Source organism: Pelodiscus sinensis, chromosome 1 (assembly GCF_049634645.1).
Source record: "Pelodiscus sinensis isolate JC-2024 chromosome 1, ASM4963464v1, whole genome shotgun sequence".
In the NCBI taxonomy this organism is placed as follows: Eukaryota; Metazoa; Chordata; order Testudines; family Trionychidae; genus Pelodiscus; species Pelodiscus sinensis.
Window position 1 is genome coordinate 325,739,147 of NC_134711.1, and position 24,500 is coordinate 325,763,646.

Here is a 24,500-nt window from a genome sequence, read left to right on the forward strand (position 1 = left end):
CTATTACCAATTAGTGTTTTGTACTCTCCACCCTGTGAGCAGGGGCCTGCCTCTTGCTCACATCTTAGCTTTGCTTTATGCTAGCCATGTTTTGTCCATTGTGAGCTAGGCCTCAGGCCTATGCTACATGGCTTTTGTTTTAGGCCTTTATCTTACTACATCAATATCATTCCATAAACTTTCACTATGGTGTCGTTTTTTTAGTCATATCCAAGGATATAGCAGAAACAAGGAAGATCTAGAGGAAAATGAAGGACATGAAAGTCTGTTAGAGTTAAAGATTAGACTAGGAAGGAAGGCAATAATCTAATAAAAGAAGAAAGATTAACAGCACAAAATTGAGATGTCATGAACAAAATTTAACAAGGGAACCTAAGGATATGAAGAAAAATATATTTAAGTTGCCTATACACCACGGCTTTGTAAGTGCTCTGAAACACACCAGAAAGGCAGTCAGTTTTCTTCATCAGTCTGCCTTTAGGATTGCTACCCCAAAATATTTCCCATGATCCCATTTTTAAACTAGAGGCACTGGTTTCGGATCTCTGGCTGAAAATGAATCTATCTTTAAAAAGCAAAGAAAACCTTGGAATGCTATAAACATTTTTTTATTTTTTTAAGAAAGTATTTTCAGGAAAACAGACAGGAAAATAATCTAGATCATTTATTTATAATTTTAATAAAAACCTTTACATAATCCTCATGCATAAAGACCCTTGATGAGCCAATCTGTAGAAGCACCTAACAGGTTAAACCTCATTGTCTGCCCGAGTTTTCAATGATTGGCTGGTTGTGGACAGACAGTATTACAGTGACCCCAAAAATCAGAGTAGACCAATAGACAAGCTTTATTTTTCCAAAAATAATCAGTTTCTAAACACAGTAAAAGTGAAGACTGTACAAAACTATAATAAACTGGATGTTACCAGCTGTTCACTTGCAGGAGGTGCTTATGCTTGATGACAGTTCTGTTCAATGATGTAATCCAGCTACACAGCAGATACAAACAAAACAGCATGTTCTAGGCTAAAAACAATTTGTCACATGGATTGATTTGAGCAGCTGCTTCCTTTAGTGCAAAACAGGTCTCTCCCATGCTTGACGCAAGGTGTGCGAGTGCAGTACATGCTATTGCTTATATCTGCACAGGGAGCCACCTCGCATGCCGCTGCTTTTAAAAAAAACTTGAGCCAGTTTAAAATGCCAAAGCCTTCACTGACCAAGCTATTGGCTTTTCAGGTGAGCCAACTTCCTTGATGGAGCTAGAATTCTAGCACAGTTTGCTCTCAATTAGAAGCACCTGGCCTGGATTCATGAAACCCGCTGTTTCAAGACAAGGTTCCTTTGTTTTACCGAAGACTTGCAATGAACTACACACAATTTTACATTGGGCCTGCTTCCCTCAGAGGCCTGAACAGACCCCGTAAGGCACATGCACTCCTGTGTCAGCTCCCTCTGGCCTGATTCAGAGAAGCTTCCTTTCTTGCCTTTTAAAAAAAGGGGATTTATGCTTATGCAGATTTCCATCCTCCCTACTACAGAGGGAGAACACCACTCTCTGTACCTTAGCTTTATAAAAGTTACAATTCTCTACTCCCCCACCCACAGAACATACCCTTTACACAAAGCTCAGTTTAAAAAGCTATCCAGTGGGATCCGATATCAACAGTTCGTTGGCTTAACTGGTATAGAGATCGTGTCTGTCCATGCCAAATCATCGTCCTGAAGCTTGCTCCACTGTCCACTGTGCTGTCACTAATGACATCAGTAAATATCTGCCAAGAGACCGAATGCACAAACCTCCACCTTTCCTCCACAGGTACAATCTGGCTTGCAGATGGGTTCTGCAAGCAGTGCTTTATTAGCTCTAGAAAAGCCGTCATGTCATTGAGGATGCCAGCCAAAGAGGTCCAAATCTTACTCTGCTCCCACAGGTTACAAAAATTCCTGCATTAGCCCACGCATGGAGCCACTTTACGCTTCTACCGAAAAGCTCTATGTGGCTACAGAGGTTGTTGCCAAGGGGAGGTTTACCCCTAAAACAAGGGTAAAGGTTAACAAATGATAAAAAAGAGTCCCTCTGTAGAAGCAAACTGGCCTCACTGAGTCACCACGGTCAGTTCTCGTAGATAGGACTGCGTGAGACTGCGCAGCTCCTCCAAGGCATAGTCCTCTGGCATAGGCAGCCGGCCAATGTGGGGAGCCAGCAGGCGAAGCGGGACTCGCTGAATGTCAGGCGTGGAGTCAGAGGCAGGTTCAGGAGAGTGCTGTAGGCTCAGCACCACGCGCAGCAGGTTAGCGACACGTTTGGCCATATCTGCAAATGAGCAGAGAATCCATGAGTATTTATCCACTTGTCACACACCACCCTGCAGCTTGATGGTACAAGGGGCCTAACAAGCTGGGTATCTGAAAACCTCTTCCACCAGGAGTGGTTTTATAAAAAACAGCAACGCAAAGGTCAAATCTTGAGTCAGGCAGCTTCTGTAACCAATCAAATACTGCTTCTAGCCTTCCACTACTCTGACTGCTGATCTCTTCAATACTGCCTGCTCTCATTAGTGTACCTCGGCTTTGTCTTCACGGACCCAAAGGTGATTGGGGTTTCATTGTTCTTTTACAGCAAGATAACTATTACTGGATAATTAGCTCACGGCAAAAACTGGAGTGGAGAAACAAGGCACTTGTAGCGTTTACCACAAGATAGCTAGGTCAGCCCTGCACCTCAGGCTGTAGGGGATCTCTACTACTTTAGTATTATAATGAGATCAAGTGCCCTGCCTGCATTATGTTTTTATAGTGGGAGAGCGAATATGCATTAGTTATCCCAGGGTAACAGTTGTCTTCAGTGAAGACAAAGCCTATATCTATTCTGGGGTGCTCAGCACACTGCTGCACCTTTGGACAGAGAGGTGGCATTCAACCTCAGTAGGTTTACAATGAGAATCCTCCAGCCATCACTCACTAATGCACCTGGGCCCCTCTTATTCTCCCGTGGCCCACAAGAGTCTGCTTTCCTAGGGGCTGTAATGCTTTGGTCTCATTTCAACTGTGCAATGTGCAAGAGGCGATGGTCAGATGATCTGGTTGTCCCCTTCTGGCCTGAATTTGTGACTATAACTTATGGCTCTAGTTGGCTGCTTAAGCTACACTTGCAAGAGGATAGGCTCCCAACACTGGAGAAAGCTACTATGGGCAGCTAAGCACCTCGTGAAATTAGTGCAAAGACAAATCTCCACAAGCAAACAGGAGAAAAGTGGCAAGTAGCATGCAGGGTGCTGCAGTGCCTCTAACTAAAGACACAGAAGGCAGTCAGTCATTTACCACAACCTGGCAGCTAGAAGCGGATACATTCACAGTGCTACTGAGAATTATCAACTTTTTTTCTAAAAAGTAATCTGTCAAGAGCTCTACAGGAACAGCACACCTATCGAATTCACAGCAGATGAATAGTAAACTCAAAGAGTGAACTAAACTGTCAAACACATGTAAAGCAGCCACTACAGCAACATTTATCACCTGCACCAGTCAAAGCTGCCTGCCCTACAGCAGGAAATGAAAGCCAAAGCAAAACAGTCATAAATTCTGATTTAATGGAGTGAAGACCATATTAGACTTTCAGGTTGTAAGATCCCTGCCTTGAGAGGCTTGGCTATTCCCCTGAGTACATTACCATGCACATCTGTGACACTATAAACAGCCTTACCAGACTGAGCCAATCGGTCCTTGGCATTGTGGCATTGTATCTGTTCTATCCTATTGCATAGCGACGTCACTTTGGTATGTAACCTCTCCAACTCATATGCAGAACAATCCAGCTGAAAGCAAACCCCAAGACAGTCAATTACACAGTAGAATAGATTCAATTAACAAGAATAACGTGTGGACTCTCTCAAGTCCCCTACCACAGGTAGAACAAAGCAAGGTAAACTTTGTTGCAGCTTATATCCTCTGTCTAGAATGTTAAAGTCTGAAGTTCTTGAATGGCAATCCAAGCCAAAGAACCCATCAATGCCAAGTAGTTTTAGTTTCATGGCATGTTTGTAAGGAATAGTTAAATGACAGCTAAAAACTAACTTCTGTAGTCCGCCTCCCTGTGTTCCTTGCAAGTAAAGGTAAAACAGCAGCACTATTGAGATGTGTGGGTACCTGGGTAAATACATTACCCTTCTTTCTTTCCCCTCACACAATTATGTTATGTTGAATGTAGACTTGTTAAGGGCGGAGACCACTTACTCTGTGAAAACCCTAGCCTATTTCTAAGTGTTTATGCAACACACAGCTGACAAACACTCTTGCAGAAGTGAGCATATAAGGATTTACCAAACAGGGAACATATAGCTATTTTAAAAACAAAGACACTGCTGGTATGAACCAGAACATTAATGAAAGGAGGAAGGTTTTACAGTTACCTGTTGAATCCTGTCAAGCATCTCATTGACCCGGATGTAATCTAAATAAACCAGCCCTGCCGTGTCCCAGTCCTGGATAAGTGTACTTCGCTCTGGAAGGGACAAATCTTCCAAGAATCCTTTTAGGTAGTTGTAGTTTTCATTAATAATAGCATCTGAAGAAGACAACTGGATAAGAAAACTCTTGCTCTGAAATGGTACACTTCCCGCACCCCTTGGTAATAGCAGCCAGTCAGGGCTCTGCACTCTGCGCATGCCAGCAAAAGCAGCCACAACGGCACTGGGGCTGAGGCTGTAACGGCAGCCAGCAAATCAGGACTGGGAAATATTAGGTTACGTATGCACCACCTCTGCTGTGTTTTATATGGAGAACTTCCTATCAGCATACCAACCAACAGATTTACTTTGAGACAGCTAACAGACACACAGTTACTGACCACCATTGTTCTGCAGAACGATGCCAGCGTAATTCTACGACCTTTTTTGGCATCTTTCATGTTCAGAAGCCATCACGACAAAGCTAGAGACAAAAATCTCACCTGAGGCTAGGTGCCTGATGACTAGTTTGTGACATTGGTTCCAGTGTCCAGCTTTGATCAAGTAGAGGGCCTCTTTATGTTTATCTCCCTCCATCCTTGCCCGAACTGCCTTAGCTTCATGAATCCATTCTGGTGGAATGCAGAGCTTTTGCGTCAGGAAAGTTTCCTTTGCCCAGGATTCTGGTGTTTCTGACAGCACGCAATGGCGGTGTAAGAGTTCACGCACTGCTTTCTCACGTATGCTAATGAGAACAGACAGCAGCTAGCTATTCAAACAGTTCATTTCATTTTATACACTCAAAGATTAGAGCTCTAAGAACAAGCATATTTTCTGAGCGGTTACTTGAAGTATCTACTTAGCGTTAAGAGGTTTATAGCAGTGATGCAAAGAATAACTCCCAAAGTCAAAAGAAAAAAAAATCCATGTTAGCCCTGCACATCTGTTCTGAACACCAAAGCCTTTTGAGGGCAAATGATTCTGTTCTGTGGTCTACATAAAGTCAGGAAGCAGTGAGGGAGGGAGGGAGGAAGACCTCAGGCCCCAGCCAACACTCCACACCAAGCCCTGCCCCCGACTGGGGTCCCAGCCTCAGCCCTCTTCATGTTCCTTCCCTCTCCCTCCCCCAGGGAGGCACAAGGTAAAAAGTTTGGGGGCCACTTTTAGAAAATTAATCCATTTATAGTAGTATAAAATACAAATCAGTTAGAGGATGCCAAGCAATTTTGGTAGCTCTCAAGAAATGCCAACAAGCTTAGCTTCCAACAAAGCAAGAAGAGACCTCATGGAAGAGTATCAAACAGTGTTCTAATCTGACTTGACCATAACCGGATTGGCTCTACAACAGTGATACTGAGGCTCAGAAGCTGCAAATAGTTCTTTAATGCATCTCCTGGAGTTCTTTACAGCATATGATATTAAAATATTGATTTAATTATTAACCAACTTAAGTTGGCCAATCAGAACATTTTTACTATGTCAATAATCAACCATGGAATACTTAGTCAGGCATTTTACTACGAAAATATAAAGTAGTACAGGAAACAGAGAATTCAATCTACTGTGGCTCTTTTGGGTAACTGATTGCTAAATTGCCTCCTGAAACAGAGGTCTTCCATATTATGAAGTTACATGAGTCACAGAAGTTAAACAATTTGGATAAAGGGTAAACTCATTTTAGGATTCAAATATTAGAGATTCAGCATCTTGAAATGCTAATTATATTTAAGTGGTATGAAAGGCACCATTAAAATATATCATTTTAAAAACTTCAATTTTACTTTATTTTTGAAATGCCAGTGTCTTCAGACAGTGGCCAATGCCAGATGCTCCAGAGGGAACAAACAGAACAGGTAATCAAGTGAATACTGTACCTATTACCCATTCTCAGCATCCGACAGACAGAGGTGAGGGATATCATTTCTATCCATCCTATGAGGAATACCAAGTGCCATGAAACTTCCTAATGTAAGATGTGGTCACTGTTAAGCATTTAGCAGCATAGCATTTATAATCTTATATGATGCCCTTATGATTACAGCTGTGGTGCTCACAAGTTAACAAAATTTCATTCGCTCAGATTTCAGGTTTCCTAGTGCAGCCTTGCTTTTTTTTCTCCCTTTTAGACTAAGTTCTTTGCTTGGGGTTTTTTTTTTTTATTTTATGTTGTGCTGAGCACATTGTTAGAGCTAATGATTGTTCCTATTGTGTGTTGAAACTAGGTTTTCCGATGGCCACAGGCAATGCCACTGCTTTGTAGCATGTTAATACTCTTAGCTCTGATTTATTTGTATGGCCTATCAATGTCATGGTCCATTTTGGTAAATTTCATGGTCATGGAATCCTAAAAATTGTAAATTTCATGATTTCGACTATTTAAATTGAAATTTCAGTGTTGCAATTGTAGAGATCCTTGACCCAAGAAGGAACTGGATGGGTCACAGGTTTATTGTATGAGTGGTTGTGGTACTGCCACTCTTACTTTTGTCCTGCAGCTGGTGGTGATGCTGCCTTTAGAACTGGATGGGTGGCCAATTGCTCTCATTCTAGTTGCCGGCTCTGAAAACAGTGCAGGAATAAGGGTGGCAATATGGTTACCCCTAAAATCGGAGCCCCTTCCCCCGACAATTTCATTTTGAGTATGGATGTTAAGAAAATGCTTATCGGATAGTCGAGTCAACTAGCTCAGTGTTTCTCAACCAGTGGTACGAGTACCCATAGGGATACTTGAGACACGTCTGGGGGGGTACATCAACACAATTGAAATTTGGAGGAAATTGAATTTTTGTTTTAAGTTTTACAGCACTTTATTATTTTTGTAATTTTTACGCCAAAAATTGTCACCTGCCTAGTTAAGATTAAGTTGTTTAAACAAATGTGTTGCAATGGTAGGAAAAAAAAAATGTGTGTGAAAACTGTAGGTACTGGGGGTACTGTTTAAGGGAGTACTTTATAAAAAGAGGTTGAGAAACACTGGACTAGTTGCCCCCCCCCCCCCCTTCCTGCCTCTATCAGACAGGGGCAGCAAAGGAGGAGGAGGGGAAGAGAGGGTACTTCAAAGCAGCAGCACCACATGGAGATGACCCAGTATGGCCGTTCTATGTTCAAAAATGATGCTCTAAGGTCAACCACCAGTGTCCATAGGTAAGGGCACTGTATACAACAAAAATTACTCCTTCCAAAGCGAAGCGCGAGAGAAGTCTTGCACTTTTACTGCCTTGTACTTACTGTGTGTTGGATGTATGCAGTAGTATAAAGATGGCCCACTCCCAGAGTCCTTCACTTTCGAGCTGGGCAGCATAGCTAGCATTCAGCACTCCTTGACACTGCTCCGATAGATGAGTGTAATTCAAGGCTCTAAGCACTTCCCACAGATGCCAACTAAGACGGTAATCCAATGGGTCAGAAGTTATACTTCTAGGGTCAAGCAGCTGATTGAGATCATAACATCTACAAGGAGATAGATTTAGAACAGGTTACAAAAAGCAAGTGAGCCTCTCGTGTCCACATAATGAATCCAATTACTGATAGTTAATTCCTGACAATCCCTTTATTTTCTTTACTGAATGCCTGCAGAAGTAAGTTAGTACCCTATATAAATAACTTTAAATATTAGCTTAATAGCCAATATTCTACCAAGCTTCTTGAGTTTACATCCAGAGCATCATTTTTCCTCTTGGGAATATGCAGGTGCTGCTTTATTTTATCAGCAGCTTAGAAACAGACAAATGAACATTAGAAGACAAGAGTACTTCAGTTTGTGTTCTGAGTAATGGTTAAGTTACAGGGGAACAAGTATAGTTATATAGACAAGGCTCGACAAATCCATTTATCTACTCGCCCATGGCAAGTAGATTTCAACTGGTCACCACGTTTACCGGCAGTGCGTGCATGCGCAGTGTGGGTCTGGCGCATGTGCGGTGCGGGGCTGGCAAGTGGATTTTGCCGCGGTTTGTCGAGCCCTAGTTATAGACATTACTTATACCGGGTTGTTAGTTTGTGACAGGGATGTAGTAGTGTAGTTGATTAACCGATAAGCAATGCTATAGACTACATGCATTTCCCCCTCGCCCTTCCAAGTACATTTTTTAGCAGGCTGGCCAACAGCCTGTCTCAGTCCTGGCTTTTGCCAGGTCTGGGACAAACCCCTGCTATAGCTCTGCATTTAAAGTGCATTAGGAGCCAAGCAGGCAGGGAGCCCTGCTCAGTTTCCACTGGCCCAGATGAGCTGTTTTTTAAATTGGCTCCCCATGCAAACCAGCTCCTGCCTGGCACCCTGCACTGCTACCTCTGATACTGAGGCAGCAGCATGGAGGGGCAGGGAGCTCCTCAGGAATGGGGCTGGAGCACACTTGCTGCCAGCCTCACCCCCGGGACTATAGAATAGTCGAGTAACTAGAGAGTTGCATAACCCCACAGACTGGAGGGCAAGTCTTCACAGTTTTCCTCAAACACCTTTAGGGACAGATCATATGAGATGAAACATCTATGACTGTAATTAATTTTATATTTGCAAGACAACAAGTATGATGGACCCAATAAATGGCTTCTAGAGTGTTCAGATTTCCATTTACCTGTCACTGTAGAGTTTTAACAGGTGAAAGCAGACATCTCTGAGAGGTCTCTTTGTACTGTCGTCGTCTTCAACTACACAGCCAGAATCCTCTAGGTAGGGAGGCAGGGGACAGCAGGCATATTTTTCACTTTCTGGGGTGTTCTGTAGAGGATTGTACCACAGACAATACTTAATGACAGCAAAATCAAATTGAAGAGCACTGCTGCATACAGCACACATCCAGAGTCTCACAAACCTGTTGTATTATGAGTGACATACTTTCTGCAGCAGAAAGTACACCCAACAGTCAATGTAGTGACCACTAGCTTCCCTGTAATAGCCACCTCTAGTAGCTAGAGTCTACCTTTTAAAATACCACAGCAGCTATTTTAAGTAGTAATGGGATTTTTTCAGCTTGTTTTAAAAAGATAGGAAGTTACATGTCGTACTGCCAGTGTCGTACTGTCAGTGTTCAGTGCAGTCTGGTCAGGGTTTACCTGTACACAGTCTGTACCTGGTGCCTCTCTATGTCCTAACATCCAATCATGCAGTTTTCACTAGGGTATCTTTCTTGGCTCCTGTATTGCTCTGTTCCTGAACCAAAGTTTTGCTCACTAGAGTCCAGGCCTGTTGCTGTTTTCATGTTACAGGCCTCTATTCAGGCCTGCTGACTCCATGTTACTGACCCTCAACTTACTACATTACATACACAAGATACATATTTTTTAAGGCTGCAGTCAGTTACATCAAAGATAGGAAGTGCCAGAATTAAGGTTGCACAGCAGAAGCATTAGAATACAGAAATGATGTTATCATGCCTCTCCTCTTCCCCACCCCCGAAGTAGAGCACACACTGCAGGATACAAACTATGGAATGCTACTCAGTGAGTTTTACTTTCACCAGCCAAAGTATTGCTCTGGGCCTTATTAGCTGAACACAACTGAAAACCATTCTACGAATTCAGAGATGATTTCCTCAAGAGCTTTTCTATGGCACTTATTGTAACATACAAGCATGTCGAACAATGAGGGATTTAGCTTCACTGCATCCCTTTGAGTTGACTATCCCCATTTTAGAGATGAAGAAACAATATTAAATGGGCAGGGCCGGCAGCCAGTGCACTCCTGGTCCACTCCCAGGGAGCCATCTGCCACTCTGCGCTGCTGCCTCCGCTGCACAGAGGCAGTGGCACAGGGTAGCAACAGCTCCTGTCCATGGGGGTCTGAGCTCCCCAACAAGTCAAGGACAATGTACCAATCTTTCTTAAACCTAAGCCAGGACAAAGGCTACTTTTCTTTTTGGGGATCAGGAAGCAGTGGGAATATTGCCTGTGTGGTCAGAAAAACTCTTAACTGTACTGTTTTTCTACTTTTTCTTTGTATATTATATTGTCTTAAAAGGATAAAAATAGTTAATTGATTTAAATGGAAAATTAATTATAAAGTAAATAGAAAAAATAAAAAAATCTTTGTTTGACCCTAGTAAGTCTGCAGACTTACCACCTTTCTTTTATTGTGCTTGTGTTGTGATTTCCTAGGGAGAACACTCCAGCAATAAGATTCTTGTTCCTCAGCCCCTCCAGCTTGTGGCTGGCTTACTGCATCCTTTGGAACCTCTCATCCATCTCCTATTCATTGATTCCCCATTCTAGTCTCCCACCTGCCAGCCCTCCACATCCTTGCATGCCCTCTGCATTTTGCTACCAAGTCAGTTGGAGCACTGAGCACACTGGAAAGAGAGCGCCTCTCCACACAGTCCCATATCTTCCAACTTTTGGGAAAAACATGGATTTTCAGAGGCCAAATGTGGACAGATTTTTACAAGTATGGCACAAGACATATTCCTTACAGTAGAGCAACCCTGATCCAAATGTCAAGTACTTGCTCAAAACTATGGAAGAGCCTACAATGAAAATTACAACAATTTGGTGATCAATGAATTTTCCCCCAAATCTCATTCTGAGAAACAGCTGGACTGATTTTGCTTAGTTTTCTAAAAAATTCAGCCTGAGACAGACACCCAACAAAATTTCTGCCTAAAGAGTTAAAGTTTAGCAAAATTATAAGCAGGGCCTGAAAACAGTCTTATAGCTGAAAGCGTTGTACCAAACCTTGCTACATGAACCATGTACAATTAAGTACAAAATATTCAAAACGCAACAAGAAGTTTGCCATGAGTTTGAAAGGCTGGCATTAAATGTTCAGATGGAAAATCGTGAAGTTCAATTTAGATTGAACTAAATCACTTCGTGCAAAAGCGAAGAGGTTGTGGAATTAGCTGTAACTGCTAACCCATTTCTGCTCCAGATAGGAATGAGTCAGAGTTTGCTGATTAACCCGAGTGTGAAATGGAAGCTGGTTTCTATTGTTTATTTGAAAAACGTGTTCTGTGAGTTCTTAAGAACACCAACTTCTGCTACAATGCTTGGACAGGAACCCAAAAAAGAGAAGTGTTTCCCATTTTTAAAGGCGTGTAATTACATGCATGTGATGACATACCTGGAATGCTGCCTCATACATGTTGAGTGCCTTCGAAATAGAAGCTGTTGGTGGAAGCAGATACCAGAGGTGGATGGCAATAGTACGCTTCCAGTCCAGCTGCGAGCACACATTAATGCTTTTTCTCTCAGATAACTGCCATACCTGAACAGATTGCAAGAGTTAAACCAGGTTTGCAGTCAAAATTACAATTATATTACAATATTACACTGTGAAGGAAAACTAATAAGCGAAAGTTTCTTCACACAGCATATAGTCAACCTGTGGAACTCCTTGCCAGAGGAGGCAGTGAAGGCTAGAACTATAACAGAGTTTAAAGAGAAGCTAGATAAATTCATGGATGTTAGGTCCATAAACGGCTATTAGCCAGGGGGCAGGAATGGTGTCCCTGGCCTTTGTTTGTCAGAGGCTGGAGATGGATGGCACAAGACAAAATCGCTTGATCATTGTCTTCGGTCCACCCCCTCCGGGGCACTGGCCACTGTCGGCAGACAGGCTACTGGGCTAGATGGACCTTTGGTCTGACCCAGTACGGCCATTCTTATGTGCTGATAATGTGCAATGCCTAATTTTGTAGCCTCTGACAAGATTATAAGAGAGCAACATTTACCATTGAAAGGAAGCATTAGGAACAGGTCAAGTGATTCCCTTTGTATTTAATAGTTTTGAGACTGGACACAAACCATTGTACTGCATGTATTGGGAAGTTAGTGTAATACTCGTAATAGCAACTCCAGAACATATATGATCCTCACTTAACAAGAGCTAGTCTACAACAGCCATTTTCAATCGGGGCCTCCCCACTCAGGGGGCCCATAAGCAAGTTTCAGGAGTGTCTGCCAAAATATGCCAGAGAGCAGGGTCAGGGTAAGAGTCTCGGAGGTTTGAGGCAGAAAGCCAAAGCCTGAGCCATGCCACACAGAGCTGGAACTGAAGCCCAAACCCCGCTCCATGGATCTGAAGCCAAAGCTTGAGCAACTTAGTTTCACAGGGCCCCAGGTAATTGCTCTGCTTGCTACCCCTACCACCAGTCCTAGCTTCTAACCTACTGAATATGCAGAAAGACAGCGATGGCACAGGCAAGCCAGCGAGTTTATAATAGCATCCTGGGGTTGGCCTCGAAGAAAAGGTTGAGCGCCCTGATCTAAAAGACATACTTGTTTATTTTTCTTCTCTAGCAGTAGTTAACTTTCAATACACACATCACACAGGTTGTGAGCAAGACTTACGGGCTTCCCAGCCAGCAAAGCAAAGATGCGCAGTCTCTCCTCCTGGATGAAGCAGTCTGCCTGCAATCCATGCCAGTCCACTAATTGCATTGTGAGAAGCTCCCGAACCTGCTGGCTGCCTACCAACTGGGAAAGGAGTAGAGCAAGCCTGTGATCGCCTAAAGGAAATCAGACAGCATATCAGCAGAGTCCTCTGGGACGTCCCAGACCACAACCCTACAACATGCAGTATGGTTGGGCCAGGAAAGTCAGGCTGCTTACTAGTTAGTTCCCTATGTAACAACTGTTGTGAGCACAGTAGAATGGGGGACACTATCAGCCACAAATGAACAAGGAGATTAAAAAAAATGGCGGTAACTCATACGCTCAAGTCAGCAGCACAGAAATTAGACTAATTAGGTTTGCACTCAAAGGGAAAGAATTTCTGGTGTGCAACTCACACAGATTAAAGCCCTTGAAATAAATGGCTTGCAGAGGATGTGCTCTCTTACATTGTTGAAACTCCAATCTAAGAACTAATAACTGGTCCAATTACAGCTGCTTTGAAATTGAAATATTCAAGACACATTTACTGGACTATAAAGCTCTGAACACAGCAGATATACACTAATACTGGAATAGTCATTACAAGTAACAACAAGTCGCCCAGATAGATAAAACACAAAATGGCTACAACTATTCCTCTCACTGTCATAAGCAAGTAAAAATCAATACACTGAGCAGTCAGTTCTTATCAGTAGGAAATCACTAAAGCCTCAGCCTAGAGATTAGCATCTGAACTGTAAAATGCCCTCTACCAGCTTCCATCCCGAGAGAGGTTTCTTCTCTAGTCCACCAAAAGATATTTGTAGTAGAAACATCCCATTTGCTCCCTTTCGTATGCTTTCTTCAATAAGCATGCAATTCTGTAGCAAGGCTGAACCTAACAACGGGATATATAAGGACTGCAGCATTTTTTCCAAAGTCAGCTGTGAGTTGTAAAATTATTACCTGATTGCTGTGCCACCTTACAAGCCTCACTGATCCTCTTCCCAGTAAGATAGCTAAACACAGCTTCTATGTGATTCTCGTACTGGGATGACACTTCCTCTTCAATCCGTGCTGCTGCAGTCTGTGACAGCCAGCGGGAAAAGGCTTTCCTGCGCTCTAAGGTCACAATGTATTCACTGGGCTCCTCCAAGCTGGCTTCCAACTCCTTCAGGTGGCCCCAGATTGCCTCACACAACATCCATGTTAAACACCACTGCTTTACTACAGCTGGAAAAGAAAAAAAATTAACTGGTGACAAAAGTGAGGTATATAGTAGGAATTTGGAACAATGCTGTAGTGAGGGCTGTATCAGTACTATATTTATCCTACTTTCATAGGGGAATAGATGGACTCAAATTTATTTCAACTGATTAGCATAAGCCCAGAGCGAACCTGATCCAGCCATTTTACAGTAAAAAAAATGGAAAGGAGGTGGGCATAACCAGTACATTTAAAATAATGTCTGTCAATACAAGAATAAAAATAGATTGTGGAGAGTTTGCTTCATGTCAATTAAACATTCTTCTGGAAAAAAGACCATCTAGAATGTTTTGCTCCTTTTTGTGTCTTTTTATTGCCAATTCTTCTTTCACTTTATTCTGGTTTTGCTGCACTTTAAAATGAACTTGTTCTAAACTGCTCTCTCACTAAGATGCTAGCTGCCCCGAAGTGTATAACCTGGCACTCACATTCTATTTCAGCTGAGTCTCCACACAAGTCTCTAACCCAGTCAGCATAGTCATGTATGGCAGACACTCCCGGGTTGGCTGCTAACAGAGGACAACGTTCATCCATGTGGACAGTACAGTGTTTGAGCTTTATGTCCAGAGGGGTGAGGTACAACTGTTGGTCTCCATCTGTCTTCCTTTGTTCTAAGGTCAGTTTTTCTATATGAATCTTAAAGGGAGATTCTGAAAGTCTGTGGAAGATAATGACAATAGCATTGAAAAGAGTCCAATACTTACAAATTAATTTACACATCTGTTAGACTTGCTATGTGTATAGACACCTCACTCCCCTCCGCCCTTCCCCCCCCGGAGAGCAGGAGCTGGAAGGACTTAAAAGCCAGTTCCCCCCAGCACTGTCTCCACAAAGGGGGCAGGGACAGGGGAGGCGCAGAGGCACAGCAGCTGAAGTCCTGGCTCATGTCCAGTCCCCTGCTGCGCCTCTGCCTTTTAAATGTAGTAACAGCCGTCCGGGGCTATATTTAAAAAGGCAGACACACAGCATGCGGCTCTGCAGTTTCCCCCCTTATAGACTAATCGAGAAGTCGATGGAAATGCCATCGACTACTCTATTAGCTGATTAAATGCAATTTAACATCCTTAATACAGAGGCAGCAGTGTGGGGCAGCAGGCAGCATTCCTGCATGGTGCTCACTGACAACTTGGGCCAACAGGCTGGGACTGAGCTAGCCTGCCAGTCCAAGTTTCAAATGCAGAGCACGTGGGCAGGATAAGAGGGGGGGACTGATGTTGTGGTTAACTGGGATTAGCCAGCTACCCATTAATATCCTTAATATCTGTAAGGGAGAACTGGTCTTATGAATCACCACTCACGATTTAGGAGCAACAGGAGTTGGCAAGAATCCATATTCCACGGAGTCATTGCGAAGATCCTCTGGCTCACTCAATCCACTCAGTTTATCTCCACTATTGATAACAGTCCAATTGGGTCCCCAACCAACACGAAATGAGCGCCCCATGAAGAGTGCCATATCCATTAGCAGTTTTCCTTTTCCATGAGTGACTGATTTTTCCAGAGGTATGAGACCTTGCTGCCTACAGGCTCCCACTGTTTTCAGCTGTACCTCTGGAGCTGCGCTGGGCATGGAGAATGCAGAGGCTAGTGTAGGAAGGCCAGACCAAGAGGCTGCAGATGGAGGATTGCCTAAAGAAGCTGCTCTTGGTCCATGAAAATCTTGCAGAGAAGCACTTGAGAGGAAAGATATACTTGCAAATTTTGATTGCAGCAGCCCTCCAACTGAAAGGAAGATTGAGGAACTTAAATGCAGAGGCCTTGAGATTTTTTTTAACAGGTCATTTAAGAAGTTCTGAAATGTCACCAAAACTTCAGAGCAGCTAATAGTCAATAACATTTTCTATACAGTCAGGCAGGTCAGTTGTAAATGCAGCTGACTGTAGCATAAATGGGGCAAGTATGATCATAAACAGTCAACATACTAGACAGTCTGAACACTACACAACAAGGGCCTCTGAGTACCTCAGAGAAAAAACAGATGCTCCTCTTTGCCAGACAAATGTGTGTGGCCTTAGATTTAGAACAGGCGTTGCTTTAGTTACTTACTATTTCCTAGGACACCTGCAAGCATTACTACTAAGCATCACTGGGCTTAAACTGGCTCCTTTTGGAGACACCCCAGTTAAGCACACTTCACTTTTGTGAGCCATGCAGTGCTACTGTTGACAGCATTGCAACTTTCTTAAATATAAAAGCTATGCATTCGCTTATGGTCAACAGCTGTTGGTTACACACACAATTCCTTCTGGTATCAAAGTGAGCTGTATGTGTAATTAACGGCAGAACATCCTTACAGGCAGTTAATTGGTATTAAACTTATACCATCTCTTTATACCATCCCAATGCTCTCAAATGCATATTTAAATAATGACCCAGTTTTAACACTGTTGGTCAGACCAGAAAGAGAACCAGTATCTAGAAAGTAAGGATATTCACAAGAGACACCAGCTGCCCAAAACAAGTTGTAAATGTTAACTTTAAAATGGCTTTTCCCAGGGAAAACTAACACCTATGGACATCTCCTGATGCATATATACGTATCCTTACAGTACCTGAGGAGTGTCTTTTCTGTCCTTGCAATGCTGAAATTGGAAGCCTGGGAGAGCAGATCTCTTGAGAAGTATCCATTTTTGTAGGCTTTTTACTAAAGCGATGATCCAGGATCAAATCTACATCCTCTTCATCAGCGAGCAAAGAAGCTTTCATGATCTAAAGTAACCAAAAAGCAAGTTTGCATGCTAGCACAACCTTCAACACTTGATACAAATTAGCAGTGGCTAGCAGGCAGTGTTCCCTCCTCCACTTTATGTCCATTTGGGAAACGACTTTCATTATGTGCACCAATATGAAGGTGATGCATCACATAACAGAAGTAATTCCACATATGAACAGCGCATTGTGGGGGTAGGGTGAGGGGCTGTGGTGCAGGCTGCCCCCAGGGGGATGGGAATATCCCATCCCTCTCACATGAAGCAACTTAGGGCCAGTAGAGAGGTGGCTCTCCACAGCTCCTGCATCTCCAGTGAGTGCAGCCAGTGGAGAGCCATCTGTTCCCCCAGCCAGGGCACATCCAGGTCGGAGGGCACCTGTCCCTTAGCTGCAGCAAATCTGAGGCAATTCCAGGTTGGGTGCTAAGGCCGGGGGAGAGGAGCCGCTCCCCAAGCTCCAGCACAGAACAGCTGCAGTGCTCTATGCTGAGGCAGAGGCAACAGTGAGTCTCTGCATGGGGCTTGCTAGGCAGCTGGATGCACAGCTTGGAGGGATCTTAGCTAGCAGGTCTAACTAGTGTCTCCCCAAAACAAGCCATCTTTAAAAGTGAAATATGAACCATTACTGATCCATTCATGCTGAAATTTACATTTCAAATTCGATCAGGAGTGATTGATGGGATAGCTATAAAATGAGAACTAAAAGTAACTGATGAGGAACCAGTGATTTAAGTCTACACAAGTCTCTGCTAAACTACAATAGTGGTATACTATTTAATATCCAATACTGATCAATATGACCTTAGGTGCTGATCTTGTATTCTCAAACCTTATTTAGGTTGTCAGTACTTGAATGGAAAACCAAGCAGTACTGCAGGTGTGGAAGCTGTATTAGCATTTTAATACTGGGTCAGAGGAAAACTAAGTCACCCATATATAGCACCTTGAACACTATTTTTCAGCTGAGATAGCAAATAGTCACATTATGCAGATTTTCACTAGAGCTGTCCAGTGTCTGTCCAGTGGTAGTCTGTCCTGGCTGGAAACCAATGCAAGTCATCACAGCACTTACATTTTTCGTTTTAAATTAGAGCAATTTTATTTCCATACATAAAGCACTTTACCAATAATTAATACAGTAAAATACGGAGATTCTTGGGTACGACAAATGTAATATCTACTGCATTCAAAGTTGTATACGTTATACTCAGTTCTGCAGTCAAGTCCAGGAAATTGGGTAGAAAGTGGACTGTTTGATAAAGCAAGAGTGGGACCTACCATTTAGATTTATAACAGTAAGTTGCTCACCTGTAAGACATGAGGGTTTATACCAAGCGAAGATGCAATGTGCGTTGAAGCAGGCACCAGTTCCGGCTCTTCTGTAATGCTATCTTCTACTACTGAATCTTGAGCTGGTTCCTGGGTGATGTCAGCCATATCACTGTCTAGTTCCACAACCCTTCCCAGTTGCTCGACTTCTGGGCTCTGCAGACAAAGAGATGGAAACTGTGTTAGATGATGGCACATTCTGGGTCATGTAGAGAGACGTAGCAAGCAGAGAGGAAAAGCAAGCATATTCAATGGCTTCAACAGTCAACTGCAAGTGAAGTATTCACTGGTCATTTCTGGGTTCCAAGTTAGATTCTACATTTAGAAATCGTCATTACCTAGTCCTGTTTTCCCTAGAGTCACAATAAGGCAGTAACCATCTATTTTCAAAAGCATGGCTTAATGCAAATTAACTTTCCCCTTCACTTTGGGGAACATTCTCTGGGTACGTTCCTTTAAGTCTTCCAAATCCCTCCCACCCATGATTAGATCAGTTCTTCCTTGTAAATGTGACCTGCCAAAACAGTGATCTTCAGCCTTTTTAACCACATCACTTTTTGAATTTAAGAGCAATGTAAGATCTACCTCAAACCTAAATTGCATTGCCCCACTTCCTTCCCGCCCCTTCTCCGAGAGCTCACCCTGCTCACTCCATCCCCCATCCTCACTCACTTTCACCAGGCTGGAGGTAGGGAATTGGGGTGCAGGCTCTGGTCTTGGGCCAAAAGGTTTGGCGTGCGGGAGGAGCTCCAGGCTTTCCCAAGGTGGAGGATTGGGGTCCAGGAGGAGTTTCAGGGTGCAAACTCTGGGAAGGAGGTTGGGTGCAGGGGGATTCATGTCTGGGGCAGGCGGATGGATGTAGGAGGGGGTTCAGGGCTAGGACAGGGGTTCAGGATGCAGACACTGGTTGGGCACTGTTTAACTGAGATGGCTTCCAGGTGGTAGAGCAGTGGAGTTAATGCAGACTTACTCCTACCCTGGCCCTGCACTACTCCTGAAAGTAGCTGGCATATACAGCAATGGCTCTAGGGCTCCGTGTCCTGCCCCTCATCTACAGGCACTGAACCCACAGCTTCTACTGGCCATGGTTCCCTCTTACGGATCAATGGGAGCTGCAGGAGTGGTGTTTGCAGGCAAAGACAGCATGTGGAGACCCCCTGCTCTGCCTCTCAGGGGCTGCAGGGACACGCCAGCCACTTCCAGGAGCAGCAGTTACCATAGGGATAATTACTCCAGCCATGACAGGTTAGGCATTTTTAAACTCACTACTAAAGAATTACATTTAAGCATGAGAGAAATGAAAATTATGAAATGCACAGACCAGTCAAAAACCAAAAAATACTTTTACACTTGCCAGCAATAAAAGTAGTAACAACCACCCCCCACATGTGTATTGGGTCAGGAGATAAGAGTGTAGGACAGCTGGTGTTTGTGAGAATGACAGAGACACACACAGCATGAGTGACAGATTTGCACTGCCAAGCTCCCTCCATCCCCTTGTCTGTGTGGAGACAGGGTACAGAAGTGGGGGGAGAAGGGACACTGACATCAGTGCCCCCTCCTCTTCTCTTTCCCGCATCCTGTACAGCTAACAGGAAGCTCCCAGGGGGGCAGCTCCAAGGCAGAGGGCAGGAGCAGCATGACAGTGGGTGGATGGGCAACTGAAGTGCTAGCACTTGATAGCTTCCTGGCCAGACCAGTCAGAATCACTTGTCAGAGGCTCTACGATCTACCAGTAGATCCCAATCTACTGGTTGGTAACCATGTTGCTAAAAGAAAAGCAGATTAATGCACTATGTTTTTCCTCCAGAAGAGTTCGGATAGTTGTAAAGTGTAAAGTCAAGGCTCATCTACATTTTATTCTAGAACACTCAATGATTGAGGAACTCGGATTATGCCAGTTCCCAAACTGTGATCCTCTGTAAGTCTGTAGATGATTAACTTCTCAAGAGTACTGGCTCCTTTTTCCTAGCTGTTAAGACAGCTAAACCCACCTCTTTACTACTCCATATAAAAAAAATAATGCCATAGCCACATGAATTTTATGCATGGAACATGTCCATAAGGCTATAGGGCTAGATGTACTGTACTTTAAGGTAGCAATACCATGCAAATGAAATCTGACAAAAAAAATTTTATTCATGCATCTGTTTGATGTGTCATCAATTCAAATAAAAGCCATTCATAACTCACAACAAATCTTTAATTTACAACCAAGTGCCAAATCTTTCTACATGAGAACAGCAAAGTGAAAGACAAGAATTCATGTTCCCGAGTTTAAGATAAAACAAGCACACCTCAAACAAAATATGAAGCCAACATACATAAAACTAAACCCCATTTTTCTTCCAGTGCAGGTTTCCTTTTAAGATAGACTCCCTGAAACAGATCTGAAGAGCCACTTATACTTATGACAACTCAGATTAAGTATTTTGTATCAAGAAAATGTGCAATACCATTTCAGTTTTGTTACTGTTTAAGTCAGAAATCATTTATTTTAGTAATCATGTAAGTGCAACAATGCTTAGTGGTTTCATGGTTATTCAATGCCCCCGGAGCCAGGGCTGGCAGCCACTGGGCTCCCTGCCACACCCTGCTGCTGCCTCTGTATCAGAGGCAGCAGCGTGGAGGTGGCAGGCAGGAGCCAGTCCAAAAAAAATTCAGTTCCCTGCACAGACCGGCTCCCACCTGCTGCTCCACATGGCTGCCTCTGATACAAAGGCAGCAGACCCTGTCCACAGGTGGCTCAAGCGTCCCGCAGACAGAGGCTGCTCCAGCATCCCACGGAGCAGCCTCGGTCATGGAGAGCTTGGGGCTCCTCCCAGATAGGGGCTGCTGCCACTCTGTGCTGCTACCTCTGATACAGAGACAGCAGCACCAGGTGTCAGGCAACTTCCCTGCATGCAGTTTATTTAAAACTGGGACCTGTGGGATGGGAATAAGCCAGCCTGTGTTTTAAATGCAGAGCACTTTTTTGGGGGGGAGGGGGAGGGGGAAGATTTGTTGCTGTTAACAGCAATCACACATCAGTTAGCTGGATAGCTGTTAACATCCTTAAGTCAAAAGTATTTTATAGGAAGTTCCTTGCAGCAATCATGATCATGTTTTAGAGTATGCTAATAAGATTTGCAAAACTAAGTTTAACATCAAGCACAAGTTTCACTGACTCATCTGAAAGCTGGGGATTAAAGTGACCTTCTATCATTCATAGCACTTTCCATATGTGGACTTTAATGCAGTCGACAAACACTGAAGAATTAATCTTTGTCTCTTACCATATCTAAACCTATGACAACAGGCAAAATACAAAGAGCTATCTCGACTCCCAACAAAAAGGGGTAGCCCACAATTAACAGTTACGTTATTCCCGTGAAAGGCCTGCAACTGTTAGTGAACATTCAGTAAATCAAAAACCATTTAGATTCCCACTATTTGAGGGTTTCTGTTGAGGACTGAGAGGAAGGAATTAGGAAAAAAAAACTCCTCTCCCCTCCCTTCCTCCGAGCGACCTGTAGGACATCTCCCGAAATGTAAGTATTCAGGAGTTAGATTTACCAGAACAAACTGCATTAGTGACCAAGATAGAACATGAAAATACATCCTTCAGTACTTCAGGGTCCTTTTTACTGGGGCAGAGTACAAAAACTTAGCATGGCTGCCTAAAGACAATAATCCCACGAGATATGCCATCGATGGCTAGAATACGGTGCTGTGTCCAAACTATCAATAGTAATGTATCTCTGTTAATCTCCTACCTCTGAGGTCTCACTTGCTGTATGACAAATGGGTTTGGGTTTGTCATCTGGCTCCTGAAAGCCATCAGTGATAGTTATAACAGGAAATGCTGAGGGAAACTGATGTGAAGAGACTTCTGGTGCCTTGCATGTGGACAAAGCAATCACAGCCTGGATGCTTCAGTTCTCCAGGGCCACTGTCTGATATTAACTTTCCCTAGGCAGAAAGGCATTCCCAATTCAGTTTGAGAATCTCCAGCACAAAAGTAGTATGACTAGATTGGAAGGTCTATCAGCAGAAGGTAAGTGTGCCTTTAAAAGGCTTCCTCACATACAGCCTATGTAATAACAGCATCTTCTTACTAAAGAGCTCATTCTATTCCTTCACTGGGCTGTGCAAGGTCACTCCTCCTCAACCACCCACAGAATTACAGGAAGGGAACCAGGGCAAAAAGATATAGTAAATAGCCATATCTAAAGGCTGACAAAGCTAATGATTCGTCCCTGACCTGCAAAAAGGAAACTATGCTTCATGCCAAGGACAAGTTCATTGTTCACGCCTGAGTGAACTGCAAAGCTTGGAGATCAGCCTTCGCTATGAGTGGACTAGAGAGATTGCATATGATCCAAAACAAAAATGTAATTCAGTTGCTAGGGACTGGCATCCTTTTATTCTGCTCTCCTGCACACAGTAACTGAGTCTTTGTAGACCCAATCAGCAAGAGGATTGCATAACAAGGACTGATTGCAGGACTGGACACCAAGAAGAATCCTACTCATGTCCTTTAGCATTCAACTTCAGTCCTACTTTTATTTACAAGTTCACCTCAGGATATAGGCGATTATCATTTGACACAAGTGCTTGATTGTCTAATTACCACAAACACTTCTATTATAAAATGCTTTTCCACTCCTTTAACAAGACCTAGTTTAGATTGATACGGTCTGCAGTAGTCACGCTAGCCAGAGATATTCTGTTTAGGTTTTTTCCCCAATATTAGATAGGAAAAGTGTTCCATTTTTATTTAAATCTGACAATTGCTTATAACCATTCAACATTCAATTTTAAGGATATAACTACATAGGCTAATGCCAGGAATTGGATAAAATGACAGCTTCCTTTAAGGCAAGTATATAAACATACTATGACTCAATAATGTACTACTACAAAAAGCTTCAGAATGCAACTATTGCACTGCTCCCCACCTCAATATACACTAAAATTAATTACATAGCCAAACGTGTAAAAACTTTAGAGCTTATTTTAATTGAATACATTCTTAAAATACCAGAATATAAGTTTGCATGCAGAACGAAGTCTGAAGATACAATCTGAAAAACTAGAGCACAAAGCAATTTGTTTTCAGGCACTGGAGATAATCTCAATGTGCGCAATTCAGGTAACAACAAAGCTGTGTTTTCTTCCACAGTTAGTGGAAAATATACCATATCCTACAAATATGGCATTAAAACAAGATTCCACCAATAAAAACCCTAATTTCAAACAAAAAATGCCAAGGACAAGGGAGGGCACATCAAGTATACAAAGAGCTCACAAATATCTTGTAGGAGACCAGAAACACCATCCCATTTTGAGTAAATTCAGTTCTAAAAAGCTTTGTATTCTTCTGTCTCCGAGACATTTACAATAGTAATGGCTCTGTCTTAGGGTAAGTGGCTATACTTTAAACTTGCTTTTTAGGATCAACTTCAAGGCACTGTTTTTCTACCTGTGATAGAGGCGTTCGCTTGCCATTTAGCGCCATTTGTTGGGGCACCAGCTGCCCCTGGGGTGGAACTTGAGCAGTTTTTAACTTCTTTGCATCCACTTTTGAAGGGTGCTCTTCCTCTTCCTCATCAGAATCTTGCAAGCCATATTTAGAGAAGTGAGCCACCTGTACAATGAGAAAAGCCAGAGTGTTGCTAAGGGAACACAAACATGGGGAAGATGGTGCCACAGACTCCATATGGAGTTGGGTGCTTAATTGTCCCTTGTCTGAAAGTCCCCGCTCTTAAATATTCTAATGAGTAACTGGGTACTGAAACATACCTGAACTCTGTGGAACTTCACTCTTTATATAAGACATGTGGGCTACGTCTACACTGGCCCCTTTTCCGAAAGAGGCATGGTAATTTCAGAGATCGTAATAGGGAAATCCGCGGGGGATTTAAATATCCCCCGCGGCATTTAAATAAAAATGTCCGCCGCTTTTTTCCAGCTTTTAGAAAAGCCGGAAAAGAGCATCTACACTGGCCCCGGTCCTCCGGAAAAAGCGCCCTTTTCCGGAGGATCTTATTCCTACTTCGAAGTAGGAATAAGATCCTCCGGAAAGGGCGCTTTTTCCGGAGGACCGGGGCCAGTGTAGACTCTCTTTTCCGGCTTTTCTAAAAGCCGGAAAAAAGCGGCGGACATTTTTATTTAAATGCCGCGGGGGATATTTAAATCCCCCGCGGATTTCCCTATTACGATCTCTGAAATTACCATGCCTCTTTCGGAAAAGGGGCCAGTGTAGACGAGCCCATTGTATGTGAGAGAGAGCGCGCGAGTGAGCGAGCCAGTTCTTAAGGCACCTGGGAGCTTTTTTGGACAGTTTGCACTTTGTGATAATTATAATGAGAATGATCTGTACACTACCTGAAAAATTTTAGTACTACAATTTATAATGAGTTACATGGATCAGGAAGAGCACTTTATTCAACTGTTTATT

General features: G+C 43.2%; 1 protein-coding gene across 4 annotated transcripts in view; it reads right to left on the reverse strand.

The window, feature by feature from the left end:
• Positions 1 to 592: 592 nt before the first annotated feature.
• The window catches only part of NUP98 (nucleoporin 98 and 96 precursor), a 59,877-nt gene continuing 35,969 nt past the window's right edge, over positions 593 to 24,500 (reverse strand). For all 4 annotated transcript variants that reach the window (XM_075919683.1, XM_075919682.1, XM_075919680.1 and 1 more), the window contains 14 exons: positions 23,523 to 23,687; positions 18,038 to 18,214; positions 16,574 to 16,730; positions 15,320 to 15,743; positions 14,450 to 14,679; positions 13,722 to 13,988; positions 12,732 to 12,889; positions 11,503 to 11,646; positions 9,023 to 9,165; positions 7,677 to 7,898; positions 4,952 to 5,193; positions 4,413 to 4,567; positions 3,707 to 3,818; positions 593 to 2,317 (listed from right to left, as the gene is read on the reverse strand). In XM_075919683.1, the coding sequence (XP_075775798.1) occupies positions 2,100 to 2,317; positions 3,707 to 3,818; positions 4,413 to 4,567; positions 4,952 to 5,193; positions 7,677 to 7,898; positions 9,023 to 9,165; positions 11,503 to 11,646; positions 12,732 to 12,889; positions 13,722 to 13,988; positions 14,450 to 14,679; positions 15,320 to 15,743; positions 16,574 to 16,730; positions 18,038 to 18,214; positions 23,523 to 23,687 (2,814 nt within the window). In that variant the 3' untranslated portion in view covers positions 593 to 2,099. The remainder of the gene's footprint in view (positions 2,318 to 3,706; positions 3,819 to 4,412; positions 4,568 to 4,951; positions 5,194 to 7,676; positions 7,899 to 9,022; positions 9,166 to 11,502; positions 11,647 to 12,731; positions 12,890 to 13,721; positions 13,989 to 14,449; positions 14,680 to 15,319; positions 15,744 to 16,573; positions 16,731 to 18,037; positions 18,215 to 23,522; positions 23,688 to 24,500) is intronic.